The 16,096-nt window shown below is 34.4% G+C and overlaps 1 protein-coding gene across 3 annotated transcripts in view; it reads right to left on the reverse strand.

Moving 5' to 3' along the window:
- The window catches only part of CYB5R4 (cytochrome b5 reductase 4), a 104,620-nt gene that overhangs the window by 71,132 nt on the left and 17,392 nt on the right, over nucleotides 1-16,096 (reverse strand). For all 3 annotated transcript variants that reach the window (XM_078155252.1, XM_020969898.2, XM_020969899.2), the window contains exons 3-4: nucleotides 6,788-6,888; nucleotides 4,144-4,228 (exon numbers count right to left, since the gene is read on the reverse strand). In XM_078155252.1, the coding sequence (XP_078011378.1) occupies nucleotides 4,144-4,228; nucleotides 6,788-6,888 (186 nt within the window). The remainder of the gene's footprint in view (nucleotides 1-4,143; nucleotides 4,229-6,787; nucleotides 6,889-16,096) is intronic.

Raw genomic sequence — 16,096 nt, forward strand, 5'->3', positions numbered from 1 at the left:
ATCTTGAAAGCCGTAAGAATACTAAAACTATTTATGATTTCAGAAGACTGATAAAATTTGTTCCCTGTAACAGAGATTTAGGATGCAGAATAAGATATATTCATACACACATATACATATATACACAGTGAGAAAATTTCTTTTGTTTGACTATGTATATTTGTTAAAAGAAATTTGTGCTTTTTTTTTAATTGGGTGGCTAGAAGGAAGAGAAAATAGATTTCTGTTAAGTTTATTTTTGTTGTTGTTGTTTTGGTGAGGCAATTGGGGTTAAGTGACCTCCCCAGAGTCACACAGCTAGTGAGTGTTATGTGTCTGAGGCCGAATTTGAACTCAGATCCTCCTGACTTCAAGGTCAGTGCTCTATCCACTGCACCACCTAGCTGCCCTGTTAAGTTTTTTTAATAGAGATGTGAAGTTAATACTGGTATGGAATGTTGCATGTATTTTCAGATAAAGTCACCATATTATTAACTCTCAACTTTTTTACTTTGTTACAAGAGATTTTTCATGAAGTGAGAATAATCTGTAAACATTTGTAGTATAAAAACAAATAAATCAAATAAAACAAAACAAAACAAAACAAAACAAGAAATGTAACAGGATGATCAATTAGTAGTCCTTGATCAATCTGAAGTAGTTCAAAGGTACTAATGAAAGCAATGCTACTTTGATTCCTTCTCTGAATTCAAGATATTCCCTAACTTCAACCTAAGCCTATAGTAACAAAATGACATTGGCATGTGTTACAAACACTTTACAGAATCCTGATACGTATACCTGTTAAATAAAAGTTTATGGAAGTAAACTGTGCTCCATAATATTCCATATTTGAAAAGAGCTTCTAGATACCATATAATGACAATTATATAGGTCAATCTCTTCACTGGTAAAATGAAGTGGTTCTAAAACACTTCCAGCTAAAATAATAACAATAATGACAGCTATTACTTACATAGCATTTTAAGATTTATAAAGCTTTTTACCTCTATTTGCTCTCAACAGAGCCCTGTGAGATAGACGCTACTGTCTACATCTTACAGACAAGAAAACTAAGGTTGAAGGAGGGCTGACCTACTCAGATTTATAGTTAGTTAAGTGTATAAGGCAGGATTCAAACTTACTTCTTCCTTATTCTAAGATCAGCACTCTCTCTACTATGTCACCTCACTACCTCTATTGTCAATAGTTCTAATTCTAGGCAAAACATAATCCTAATCGCAGATAAAACTTTATTGTGGCTATCCATGATTATCACATTTTAAGTTTGCAAAGTATAAATTGGTGATTTACCACTGCCACCTATAGACTATAAATCATGATTACTACCTAAAAGCATTATATAAATGTGAACTATTATTACTGATTCACATTCAAAAGGGCAGAATGACTCATTAATCATACTGCAACACTGTAATTCAATAAATATTTATAAAATGACTATTTTGCACAAAGTGCTGTGCAAAATGCTTAAATGAAATAGAAAGTTTAAATAAGCCATGTTCCCTGCTCTCTTGGGGTTTACAGTCTAGTAGGAAGGGAAAGGCAAGGTGGACAGCACATATACAAATAACGATGGTATTTAATAATACATCATATTAAGTACACAAAAAACAAGCAAAATGCTATGTTAGGTATAAAAAGTGAAAGGACATTGCTAACAGGGAAACTGGGCTCTAATTCACAAATATATGGAGGGGAGAATGCTACAGCAAAAGGATTTCTAGGAGGAAAGACTGTAAAGGCAGATAGTAAACTATACAATGAAGGGCATATGACCCAGTTTGGTTGGAGCGGAAAGTATACAGAAGGGAGCAGTATGAGGTCTGGATGGAAAACAAGAAGAGTTCAAATTGTAAAGGATCTTGAACATCAGCCAAAGGAGTTGGGCCTTTGGTATGGGGTATGAGGCTCTATAGAAACTGTTGGGAGGGCAGTGGGGGGGACGTCATAGGCTTATAGGGTCATGACTTATATCTGAAAGAAACAAAGTGGTAATCTTAGCTAACTCACTCATTTTAGAGATGGGAAAATGGAGAGCCAGAGAAAGTGAGGGATTTGCTCAAGAGCTCTTCATCAGTTAATGGATTTGTAATCTCCACATTGTCAATGTTTCCTTCAGTGAAGCAGATTACAACCTGTCTGTAATTGTTCATGTAGTGCAACTCTCAACTAATTCCCATCAATTCACCATTGGCAGTACAAAAACCAAAGACCTCCTGCCTTCTACTTGAAGGAGGGGCAACTGTTACACTGATAAGTTAGGTATAGGGACTGGATCTATGATTTCACTGGTAAAGAAACTTCTGGATAGGGAAACTCCTTTTACTAATACAGATTGGCACCTTCTATGCAACTTAAAGAGTGTCAGACTTGACTAGAGAGAGACTTGACTAGACCATTACTGAAAGGCTCATACACAGTGCTTCTTAAACCGTGGGTCATATCCCCACATGGGGTCGCAAAAAATTTGGCAACAGTAAAAGGTTTTTGAATGCACAAGAACGAAAAATTAATTCAAAATCAAATGCGTACTGAATCTGAGGTGTTTCTGGCAGCACTTGCCTGTGCCGCATTGCACAACTTTACAGCAGCCTTAGTTCTGAAAACAAAGCATGCACACTTTGCACTGCACATGCCCTCAAGCTACACAACACCAAGAAAGCCCCCAAAACACCAAAGTACCCCCTTAGGATCTTGGGACTGAAGGTGAGAAGGACACTGTTCTCCCCACCTCAACCCCCACTTCCACTACTCCTAATGGTATTTCTCCTGTATCAGTATCTCTCCATACTGTTCCCTGAAATAAAAATAAAAACAAAAGTTGGGTGAACAAGTTGTATAACTTAGACTGGATGGAAGAATATGGGGTAATCATGTGAACTCTGAGACATGTAGTGGCTTTAAAATATCACAATTTTTTTTCTCAAAAACTCAACAACAAGAGGACAAACAAGTAATACTACAGTCAGGAAAAAAAAAAGGAGGTGCAAAAAGGTTAATCAGGTTAACAAAACTACCTTTTCACAAAATATCAGAGCTGGAAATCAGTGGCAGTCAATGAACAGAAACAAGCTTTTCTTGGTCTATTCATCAAGACAGATTTATTACAGAACATATTTTATGCAAATATTTAGAATCAAAACTTGTATTCAAGCAAAGAATTTAATGAACTAGGATGAAGTAACCATTATGAGGAATAAAAGAAAAGAAAAACAAATGAGTCTCCTACCTCCACCACATAAAAGAATCAAGGTCGAGGGCTTTTTATAACTCATTAAAAAAATCATTCTAACGGTACTTTCGAGTCTTATTTGGAGGAGAAAAATTGCCATAGGAATAAACATTCCTTTCTCTATCCTTAAAACCAAATGGAATGAAGGTTTAAGGGAGATGGGGGAGCCTTGCCACCTTTTTCACTTCAGTTTCTTTCACCCTTGTCCATCCTGATATATGATGAGAAAGAGAAACAAATGGTTTTTATGGAGTATGGGGTTGCTGGAGAGGGAATGTTCTAGAGTTTTCTGTCTGCTTTGCTCTGATTCTATGGATTCATAATTAATATAATGGTGAGTTTTAGAATTATTATATTTGTCTTATTTAAACTTCATCTCTTCCAGGGGCAGCTAGGTGGCGCAGTAGATAGAGCACTAGCCCCGGAATCAGGAGGACCTGAGTTCAAATCTGATATCAGACCAGACACTTGACACCTACTAGCTGTGTGACTCTGGGCAATCACTTAACCTGGACTGCCTCACCAAAAAAACAAAAAACAAAAAACAAAAAAAAAACCACCTCCATCTCTTCCACCAGCTAGCACAATGCTCTATAAAATGTATGCATCAGTTGGATGTGAACATGAAAGGCAAACACTAAAAATAATGCAGTCATTACAGAAGTACGATGGATCTTGCTTCTACATACTAACATCACAAATCTTAACAATAATTTCCCTCTGGAAAAGGTCAAAATCTAAAAATACAAAAAGCCTTAAGAGAAACATTCATTTATTTTTCATCATTAGTAAAAGTAAGAAAAAAAGAGATATAACTGTTACCTTGGCAGTAAAAGTGAAAGTAAAACAAAGATTTTCTGTGTGGCATTTCAACTCTGAAACATCAAAGTATGTCTAACACAACATACCTTTAGCAAGCACAACAGGCTTGACAGCCATTCTGCCAACAAGACATTCTTTCAGCATAGATTCATAATTGACCCAACGATGTACCTGAAAAGGGAAAGAATCAGTACAAAGAAAACATACTTATAAGACCTCATTTTAAATGAGCACACGATCTAATATATCCAATCAACTAAGAATTTTCACCAAATAATTTAAATGCTGATTCCATCAAAGAAAATGAATGGAGAGATGAGGGATGGGAAAAAAGAAAGAAGATTTTCACTTGAAAGTAATATTTTTCTAAGACAGCACTGTCTTTGAAATAATATTTCTATACATAGTGAAAATGTTAAACAGCTAAGTGTATCAACTTAGCTTTTTGAATCGTAGATTTTTTTTTAAATCAAGTACATTACAATGCTCCATAAATGAATCCTTCCAATCCAGAACGGGAAACAAATTTGACATTGATATGGATTTCATCAACAAAACAGAAAATATTAGAACTATTTCCTAGGATTAAAGTAAAGCTTTTTAATAAAACTTATTAATCAATTAAAGGCTTACTTTTACTAAAGAAAGATGAAATGAAGATTTATGAAACTTAACAAGATATCTTTTCCCTAGTTTTCTCAAGGACTATTCTCCATGAAAATTCTAATCAGCATATGTTTATCTGACATTCATTTATTAATTTAAACATCATGATGATAAAACTGGGCATAATCCTTGGTAAGGTAAAATTAAAAGTTCATAATTATAAGATGAAAAATCAGAGGTTCAAGACCATCACTTCATAAAACAATAAAGTTGCCGAGAGCAGTACTAAGGTAGCATTAAAATAAGAATTAAAAAACAAGCAGATTTGTAGACCCCTTGAGATCTGCAGCATAGATAACAACAATGGAGTTACTAATCTTTATGCAAACACTTAAATAAATGACCCTGTAGTACCACAGTTAGTTTATCACGCTCTCAAAATTCTCTGCTCTGGGCTACCAATCAGCACATTAAGGTGACCTCTCCAGTGAGTTTTGTTTCTACTTTTGTTTTGCTTTGTTTTTTCCTATGACTGGCCTCCAGTTTTCTTAAAGATGGTTGCACAGCAACCTATCTTTTGACTACTAACAGCACAAACTAAGTATCATTGTTAAGTCTAAAAGAGCTGCTTGCAGCATTCCCCCTACCCTAGGGCTCTGAAGTGCTTTAAAGAAGCAGAGTTTCATACAGGTGTAAGAACATAGAGAGTTATTTACTCCTATGGTGAATGAAACTGATGAAGAACTTAAACCTCAATAGTCTTGTTAGTCAAATAGAATGCAATAGTCTAGCAAATGAAGATGTGGTTTGAATTGCTAAAAATGGTAACTGTAATAGCAGTTTTAGTGGCTCCTGCAAAACAGCTTCCTTTATCTAGTACAGTTCAAAGAAACAAACGTCTTACAATATTAGGGTGTAAGATTCTTTTGTTGTGCTCTGGAATTTTTGGATCATTTTGCAGCATTCTTCCAGTAGAAAGTATGAGCAGTATGTCTTGAAGGTATTCAGTAAGAAGCTCAAAAAAAATAGATGTATAAACAAAGTAAACCATACATAGAAATTTTCAAGTTCTCGGCAATGTTTAACAAAGTCCCCTACTCGGTTTGCATCCCTAGCTATCAACAAGTCAAATGCCACCTGGAAACATTCCTAATAAGCTCATAAGAGTTTCTCTCAAGAGAATGGTATCAAGATTAATGTGCAGCTGTGGTTTCTCTCCAGTCCAAGAAGGATATTAATAATTCCCAGTCCTAGAATTTGTTGGAGATCAAAAAGGTCCTGCCAGCCAGTCAATGAACAACATCCTCTAGCTGTAACGAATTTCTAAATGAAAAATAGTCTCAGTTATCTAAATATGTGATAAACTAAAAAACAAAAAAGGATAAAACCAGAAAATTCTACATCCACAAGTAATTACATAGATTTGTCTCTCTAAATTTAAATGTTTTTCTTTAAAAAATGGCCAAAGTCAGCAAGATGCCACTAAAGATTAACCATTACCAAAACAGTAATTAGGTATAATTTAACTAAATAAAAGCTAGGCTATATTTGGTTGACTGGCCCCAGAGGAACAAGTAAAAAATAAATCCTAATTATAATAGCAAAAGAAAATAAGAGAGGAAAAACAGATAAACTAAACTTAAACAAAAAAAACAAACTATAACAGCCTTTAAAAAATTAACTCAGCTATCTCTCTTAATAACAAGAAAACACTGTAACAAAGATAAATCACTACTATCACAAGACTATGTACAAAGCAAATGTAAGAAAAGCAGCTTTCTACAATATATTTTTTTCCAAGAACTGGACCATAGGATCTGATGCTAAGAAGGGATCATAGAGAAAAGCCATTTCATCATACTGACATTAACTAACCTCAAGACCTTAAAATAGTCTGATTTCTTTTTCAATGCATACATCTCTCCCAAGGTTTTTCTCTGTTCTCTATGTGGACTGGTAGAAATAGTTTATGAAAGAGTATTTTTATTATTTTTTGAGGTATGCAGACAGAATTCCATTTCCCTCAGAAATACTTTTAAATTTTCTAGTAGGCATCCACCTCATTAGACTCCAAATTTAAGAGTCCTCTTCAATCACAATATTCCATTACTTTTAGCATCTTACCTGATCAAAAAGGTCTGTACCATCTGAGCCTGCTGCTCGCATAAGTTCATCCTCCCCACCTGGGTGATACTCCATATATGGACTAACATTATAAACAAGTCCTGCATTAACACAAAAAGAAATATCATAAATCAACTGATTTAAAAGTTAGTAAAATAAGGTACTCTGAAAGGCTCATTTAAAAAAAATCATAATTTATTATCTTGATAACTTCAAGAAAGTATATGATGAAAAATGCCTACTTTTAATTTCCTAATAAATGTACTGACTCCAATGTCTGAAAGACATTTGAAAAAGAAAGGAACAAATAGCAATACAACATATTCATCAATATATTCACTCTTTACCTTCTGCCATCATACTAGGCTATAAAAGGCTAGTAACAAGAATTAAACTCTCTCCCTTAAGTGTATGGCAACACTGCAGACACAAGGTTCTGTCCTAAGCCCTCTTTTCTTCTCTCTTCACACTCTCACTGACTTTAAAGCTTCCATGATTTTAACTGTCACCTCTATGTAGATGACTCCCTTATCTATAGGTCCAGTCCCAGTATCTCCCCTGAAATGTAGTACATCACCAATTATTACTGGACATTTCAAACTGGATATAAACTAAACATGGCCAAAACTGAACTTGCAAGCTTTCTCTCCAAACCCTCTCCTTTTCCAAACTTCCCTTTTCCTGCCAAAGGCACCAACCACCATCCTTGCAGTCTCCCAGGCTTGAACCTTGGCATTGTCCCTGACTCTTCACTCTCCCTTACTCTATATATCTAATCAATTGCTAATCTCACAGTTTCTACCTCCACAATACCTCTGGAATCCAACCTCTTCTCTCTACTCACATACTTTATTTCAGATCCTCATAATCTCTTGCCTAGATTACTGTACTATCTTCCTAATTGGTTTTCCTGTCTCAGGTCTTTATAATAATTCTCTTTATTCTGTATATACATATTTATATGTTTGTTTTATTCCCCATCAGAAATAAACTTCTCGTGAGAAGTGATTGCTTGATTCTTTGTACATGTATTCCCAGAGCCTAACATAATGCCTAGCATAAAAGTAGAAGCTTAATTTTTATTAATTAATAAATTTAATTAGCTAATTTCATTAAATTATTTATTTGATTGCCCTTACAAGGTATACCAACAGTGCAGAGGAAAAAATGAATTATTTACCAAAATGACAATGAACCCCAGCTCTCAGAGAGAAACAAAGTCCATCAGCAGCATTAAATAAGAGGCCTCAGCATCCTAAACCACTGTGATCTTATAATTTTGCCTTGCATTACTATCTCCTACTTTCAGGAAAAATTTCACTGAATTTGATTATCTATATTCATATTATTTCTCCTCAATGAGATGTGGGCTCCTTGAGGACAGGAATTAATTGGGAATCCACTGCCTGGTATAAGCACTTCATGAATGTTTGTTGAAAGCAGAGAAGGGAAAAAACCAGTTCAGTAGTATGTAATCACGACAAGCAAACTTGGCCCTGGAATTAAGGTAAAAAAATGCATCTTCCTCCTTTGAGTTGAGAAGTAAGGGGAAACTGGGTCCCCATGCCTATCCTTACTAGTATATCCTAACCCATGTTGCTGATGTACAGTATTGTATACACTGTCAAATGTGATCACTATACTGGTTGATTTCGTTCAACTGTTTTATTTTGTTATAAGAGAAGGCTCACTGGTGTAGTATATTAAAAACAAAAAGTATTAAGAACACTTTTTTTTAAAAAAAGAAAAAATTATATGCTTAATATGACTCTCTACTTTGTTCAATTAGTCATATTCTAAAATTGTTTCTTAATAAAACTCTGACTCCAATGCCTCATGGCAGAATGAAGGTGATCATAACTAATCAAAAGCTATGATAGAGTTTGTACTCTTAACAAATGGTATCAAACCAGAAAGGTTTCAAATGCAAATACAAGCCTGGTGCTAGTCCATATGTCTCTTGCCTAAGTTCAGAAAGACTTATCAGCAGTCTGAATGAAGGTAAATGAATTTTTTAAGCACAGCAACCCTCAAAAATTGTCAATTACATCATGGAGTATGTCTTCTTCGATAAAGAAACTACCTATATTAATAAAAATCACAGATCCTTGAAGTATTTATTTTTTAAAAATTGGATCTGTGACATCAGCAGTTTAATGAGCTCCAAACAAAGAATTCTCTCTCCTAAAGCAGACTGGCACCTGCTTTGCAACTTAACAGTTTTAGGTGTATTTCCTGTAGATAACATATTGTTGAGTCTGTCTACTAATCCATTTCACAACTCTATTTGCTTTTAAAAGTAAATTCAATCCATTTATGTTTCAAGCTATAATTATTCATTTTTATTTTCCCTTCATGAGAAAAGCTAATTTTTCAATGTTGCCTGAGATTTCATTCTTTCGGAAAGAAAAAAAATTGAAGTGGTCAGGGTTTCTGACCTCACAGCCAAACCTTAATGAGATAAGCAACTCTTTATAGCAAAAGATCAGAAGTGATGACTCAATATTTATAAGCTATTGCTACTATAAAAGGCTATTGCTTCTGAAGTCCCACTTTGTATGAGTCACTAAGAAAATGAAGGACTATGAATTAAAGGGAGACTGGAAGGAAAGAGTAGAGAAGGAATAAATTATTTCTTTAAATCTAACCAATAAAAGAAGTGAAGAGACTGAGGTGAAACCATAAGTCTAAAATAATACTCTTATCTACACCACACAAGAAAATGTAAAACAGATTATATCATTAAAATATAATCCCAAGATTTCTGTTTGGTATGAGAGGAAGAGAGAAAATCTTATGTTCCTGTGAATGCAAGGAAATTAAGATTAGGCTGTTACCATCAATTAACTTGCTGATAATAGGGTATGATGGAAAGAAAACAAAAATTAACTATTACAATTTTTAAACATAAATGGACTAAAACCATTCAAAAAAAAGAACAGAGCTGCAAACTGGATTAGCAAATAGAAGTATAACAATATGCCATCTACAGGGAATACATCTAAAGGATAACGATTCATACAGCTTAATGGGGGGGGAGGGAAGGGAGGTGTTTCCAAAACAAGACATATAGTTATGATTTAAGATAAGGCTATGGTAAAAAAAAAAAATAGATACCTTCAAAATACATACAAAAAGAGAACCTATATTATTTTTAAAGACATCACAGGTATGGGAATAGTATTAATACTGTATATATGTAACAAATGACACAGTAAGTACTTAGGTACGCTAACTAGAATACCAAAAAAAACCTACTACTGATAAACAATGATAATGATGACGATGACAACGATATTATTTATATAGGGGCTTAAGGTTGCAAAACATTTTACAGATAGTATTTCAACTGATCCTCACAAAAATCCCGTGGGGTAAGTGCTATTATTGTTATACACATCTGGCAGATGAGGAAACTTAAGACTGTAGGAGAGGTAATATGCTTCTTTTGGAACTTCATAAATATATCATAAAGATAAACAAGAAGGAAATTACAGACATGAACAAAATGCTGAAAAAATTGGATTTGATAGGCCTGTGGAGACTAGTGAATGGACATGTTATAGACCAGATTTATCTGGGGAGATCTGTGGGATATTTACGATAGGGCATTTAAAAACAACAACAACATAAAAATAAAACAGCAGAAGTCCTATATGCATTCATTATAGACTAAAATTTGATTTAAAAAAAAGTAACTCAATGAAAGAAATATGAACAAAAGATGAAAATCTAAATGGAGATTAGATATTATATCCTTAATATGATCAGTTTGGAGACAACTTAAAACAATAAAAAAAATATATTGAAGAGAATAGAGAATGACGGTGACAGGACATACTAAAAATTCACAGTTGAAACTACAGCAGTCTTTAAAGGCAAATTTATGTTATTTAGTATTAATATTTACAGAGAGTATTAATAAAATAAGCAGCCAATTTTTAAAAGTAGAGAAGCAAATTAATAATCCCAAGCAAGCTCAAAAGGCCATTTTAAATGAAAACAAAACCAAGACCGATGCATTAGCTAATTTGATGCTTCTTTGTTTTGTTTTTTAAAAGGAGGACAACAAAGTTAAAGAATAAAAGTTTTTAAAAAGCAAATTCATAATGAAGGGAAAAATAAATGACTATTTTTTCTAAAAACTACCATACCTAATTACATGGTGACCTAAAAACCTACATGAAAATTCGGGAAAAAAGCTAGGTCTACAAAAAGAATACTCCAACAAATCAAAAGGGCTCTCCATCTGTTAGCCCTCATTCTCACTATAAGTCCAGCCCACTTCTTTTTCCAGCAATACATCTCTTGGACTATATCATTTGAAAACTGTTTTGTTATTCTGGACTTGATGAAAACAGACAAACATGATTATTTCTACACAAAGCAGAACAAGAAAAAAAGAAACTGCAAATATAGCTAATTTGTATATGTAGCTTATTTTAAAAATGTATACTCAATTCTGCATGCTAGTTCCAAAGCTGTCTCCCTTGTCTGCTGCCCTCTGATTCTCTTTCTAATCTCTTCTTGTGCATTTTCTTCATTGATACTCTTTTCTCCTTTTTGCAGTACACCACTATCACTAGCTTTTTTTTCTCTGTCTCTGCCTCTTACACACACATACACACACACCCTTTCACTTGTAACAAGCTAACATAATCAAATGAAATCAATGGTCATGCCTGAAAATCTATTTTATCTGCATATCTAATCCATCTCCTACTTGAAGAGGTAAGAAATATGCTTTGTCATTAGTCCTCTGGAGTCATCATTAATCAGAGTTAAGTCTTTCAAGGTTACATTGTGGTACTCATTTTGTAAATTCTTCTGCTTCTGCTTACTTCACCTCTTCATTAGTTCATAAAAGTTTTCCCAGGTTTCTATGTTCTTACAGAACAGTAACACTCTATTATATTCATAGACCAAAATGTGTTTAGCCATTATCCAATTGATGGGCACCCTCTAGTTTACAGTTATTTGCAAAAATAAAAAGTACTACTATAAATATTTTTCTACATATGGGTCCTTTCTCTCTGCCTTTGATTTCTTCAGGGTATGTATGTATCTAGTTGTGGTATCACCAAGTTCAAGGTTGTACAAAGTATCATGATTTGGATATATTAATCTTTTTTATACAATTTCATCTGCACGATTTGTCAATGGTAATATGTTAAGCATCTCCTCATTGCCTTTTGGGTTAGCCACAATTTTAGTTTGGAGACTGTGTTGTTCCATCATTCATAGCCATATCACCAGTAGAATTTTCTTGTTTCTTTTAATCCAAATCTGTGACTCCAATGGTGTAGGAAATTCTCAGATTAGAATACCTTACCAATGAGGATCAGCAATTTATCTGTAACTTGCAGTCTTAGTTGCCAGGGATTACTAAGAGGTTGAGTGACTTACCCATGGTAATTCAGCTAGCACATAACATTTTCAGGACTTACCCTCCCAAAAAAAATTGATAACATGGGTGTTTGTTTCAAGGAAAAACTTACTATCAGTGAAGGTATATGTACTGATAGAGCTGTTCCAAATGCAATCTGGCCCATATTCTTCCTCCTATTCAATTGTAGGCCTGCCTCCTTGTCAAATGGCAGTGCCCATCAAAGATGTATGCTTTGAACGAGCAAGTCAATGGACCATCAATCCGATTATCACAGTCTGGATGATGGACATTCTTTACTTCCTAGTTTTCCTTCTACGGACAGGTCAAATTCTGGTTTATGAGACACCACTTTGTTACACACAATACATTGTTACACACAAGCAGGAGCCACAGGAGCTCTTACAGAGAATCCTTACGATTGGACTTGGAGCTAAAAATCCTTCACGAGAAGCAAGCACTTTTAGCAAGCATCATGTCTCCCCATTTTAGGGATATTGATATTGATATTGATAATCATAAGATTAAATAGTTATCTCTGTAATTGTACCTGTCAAGTAATTTCATATAATCTTAACATATCCACACATCTTATGGAAAGAAAGATTTTAAGGTAATATTTATACTGTCCAATTAAATTTTTTTAAAAATTATGATCTTATATTCTATGTACCTTTCAGGCAATGTGCAATTGCAATGAAATGAACTACTATAGAATATTATTTGCAAAAGCCTACTTTTCCCTACTCATATATGTATCAAGGATACTCAAAAGTTACATTAATAAATGGGACTAGGGATTGGTAGTTGTTGTTCCTCCTTCATTTTCAAAAAGGACCAATGACATCACGGAGTGACGTCTTGACTTGCAAGTGGATTGGACTGAAGTGAGGCAGAGCTGCACAAAGTCATCAGCATCACTCTTCTCTTCCAGAGTCATTGAAGTACAGTGGCAAGACAAAAGTTAAGATGACTGGTGATGACTCAGGACACAGTGGATGATCTTGGTGTCATCTATAGCTGACCAAAGCTCTAAGCACTCCACAGCGCCTGCTTCAGCTGCCTTCATGGCCCTTGGAACAAACTGTTATCCGTCTGTTTTCTTGATGGACTTTTTTCTATAGTAAGACCACACCATAATTTTTTTAAGTTTCTTTTTTTTACTTTATTAATTTATTTTGATTTATCAACAATCACTTCCATATTCTTTTGAGTTGAAAATTTTTCTCCCCCTTCCTCCTCCCCCACCCTCCCCAAGACAGCACACAATCTGATATAGGCTTTACATTTACATTCCTATTAAACATATTTTCACGTTAGTGAAGTTGTAAGTAAAAATTAAAACCAATAGGAGGAACCATCAGAAAGATGAAACAAAACTCAACAGAAGGTAAAAATAAGTGATAGCAATTCAACTTCCACAGTTCTTTCTTTGGATGTGGACAGCATTTTCCATTACGAGGCCTCTGGAGATGTTTTAGATCCTTGTAATGCTGAGAAGGGTTCAGTTTAACAATATTAGTCATCACATAACGTGGCTGTTATTGTCACACCATAATTTTTATAACCATTTATTATCTTCTCTTACTTAAGATTCTTGAGAACCAAACTCTCAATTTCTTCAAAACTGTGTTACCTTCAGCATGGACCTCTTTTCTGTATACTTGGTTTAGTCCAGTTGTTCTTCCTGTCTTAGTCTTCTTTCTTGCCCCTGGCCCTTCACAAGCTCTTTCTCCAGGCTTATTATATATCACTCCTTTTCATGTAGTCATTGTCCAGCCAAACTAGTCTTATTGACCATTCCTCACATGTAACATTCCATCTCCTATCTTGGTGCCTCTTAACAGGTTCAGTTGTTCTCCAGACTTGGAATGCACTCCCTCCTCAGACCTGCCTCTTAAAATCCCTAGTTCTTCAAAAGCTCAGCTCAAATACCATTTCCCACATAAGTCTTTCCAAATTCCCATCTCAGCTGCTAATTCTGTCCCCACTCATTGCCTTGTATTTATTTTGTAATTCTGCATTTCCTTTTTATTATACATGCTATTCGCTCTAATAGAATGTAAGCTCCATGAAGGTAATGACTGTTTTATTTTCTGGTATCACCAGAGTCTAAAGCAGTAGCTGGTGTGTGGCATGTGCAAAATAAACATTTACTGGTTGACTGCTATTCACTTCTTCATGCTCAGGAGATGTACTGTTAAGAGACCAAATGTAAAAAACAGTACAAGCTGTCCTGTTAAGAAATACAGTTCTATATAAAATGAGAAAGGAGAATAGAAGGAAATAAACATTAAAATAATGTCCACTATGTACGAAGTACTGTTCTAGGCACTTTACAAATGTTATCTCATCTAATCCTTACGACAACCCTAAAAGGAACATGCTGTTATTATCCCCACTTTACATTTGAGGAAACTGAGGCAAACAGAGGTTAAGTGATTTATCCAGGGTCACACAGAACTAGTAAGTGTCTAAGGCCCTATTTGAACTCAAGCTGTCCTAATTCCAGGCCCAGTTCTCAATCTACTGTGCCACCTAGCCACCAGAAAAGTGAAGTGGTCAGACAGGAAGTAAGAGAACCATGAAAGAGAAATGAGGAAGTACCTAGGCCAGCCATGCTCACCTTTAACACAGCTAGGCTCCTGACTCTCTAAACTACTTTTCTACCTTCCCCTACTGAAGGTACTTTGTCCCCCTCACTCCTTTTCTGTGTTGTCTTCCCCCATTAGAATGCTCATCATCCTCGCTAAAGAAGTGTGACCTAAAATTAAATAATTCTAACAAACTGACTGGCACCATTAAAACAGAACCATCAGTCTATGTGTGACTTATTTCAAAGGATGACTATACTTGCCCTTTATCTGACATAAATTTTATCTGATGTAAAGATAAGAGCAAAATGGTGTAAAACTTTTTAAATGGTATATTATAGTTAATTCAAACTGTCAACACTGCAAGTGATGTGATTATTTTGCCATCTTGTGTTCAGTAAAGGAATTACATAATATTTTAAAGAAGTATAATCTCTAGACTCAAATAAAATATACATTCAAATTTTACTATTCTGAATTAACTAGGGAAAAGGGAATGAGAAAAGCAAATTAAATTAAGGAAATGTCTGAATTACAAAATGTTTTTAAAATAAATGAAGTTTTACTAATATTTTAAAGTACAAATTAACAGTAAGTAAAGTAAAAAACTGTCTAGGAGACATCTATAGGAGATATATTTAATTTGATTCAATCTGATATATTCATTGCAGTGTTTACTATATGCCAAGCACTCTGCAAGCAACTATGGTGGTTATTTTTAAAGTTTGACTATAGTTGTTTTGTGTACATTTTGTAACTAATGAAAAAATTGTTTACTTAATTGCACTAAGAAAGATAAAGGAGAAAAGTTCTAGACTTCGAATCAGAAGACACAGTCAAACAGTTTGAACTTCAATTCCAAAACTTATTATATGAAAATGAGTCTGTCTCAAATGCTCAGTTTCCTTACCTCTAAAATGGGAATAATATAACAGTAGCTAAGGTTTGCAAAGAACTTTACATATATTATTACATCATTTGGTCCTTATAACAACTCTGTGAAGCAGGTACTATTACCTCCTAATTTACTCTAATGAAAGAGGTAAGTGACTTGTCCAAGGTCACAAAGCTACAAAGTATTAAAGTCAGGATGTAAACTTAGGTCTTCCTGATTCCAAAATCAACATTCTATTCACTATACTACCTAGCTACCTAAATGTACTACCTGTCTCAGGATTTCAGTGAGTAAGGCACTTTCTAAACCTTAAAGGTGTTCCCTAAGTCTTAGTACAGCTTTAAGCTATTAAAGTTCTAAACTGAATTAAGACTTTTGAGACACTGTATAAAAGTGTGAGTTATCATTGCTTTCTACTAGTTTTACATATGATA

The sequence above is a fragment of the Phascolarctos cinereus genome, unplaced genomic scaffold, assembly GCF_003287225.1.
Source record: "Phascolarctos cinereus isolate Bilbo 61053 unplaced genomic scaffold, phaCin_HiC Scaffold_5;HRSCAF=322, whole genome shotgun sequence".
Taxonomy (NCBI): domain Eukaryota; kingdom Metazoa; phylum Chordata; class Mammalia; order Diprotodontia; family Phascolarctidae; genus Phascolarctos; species Phascolarctos cinereus.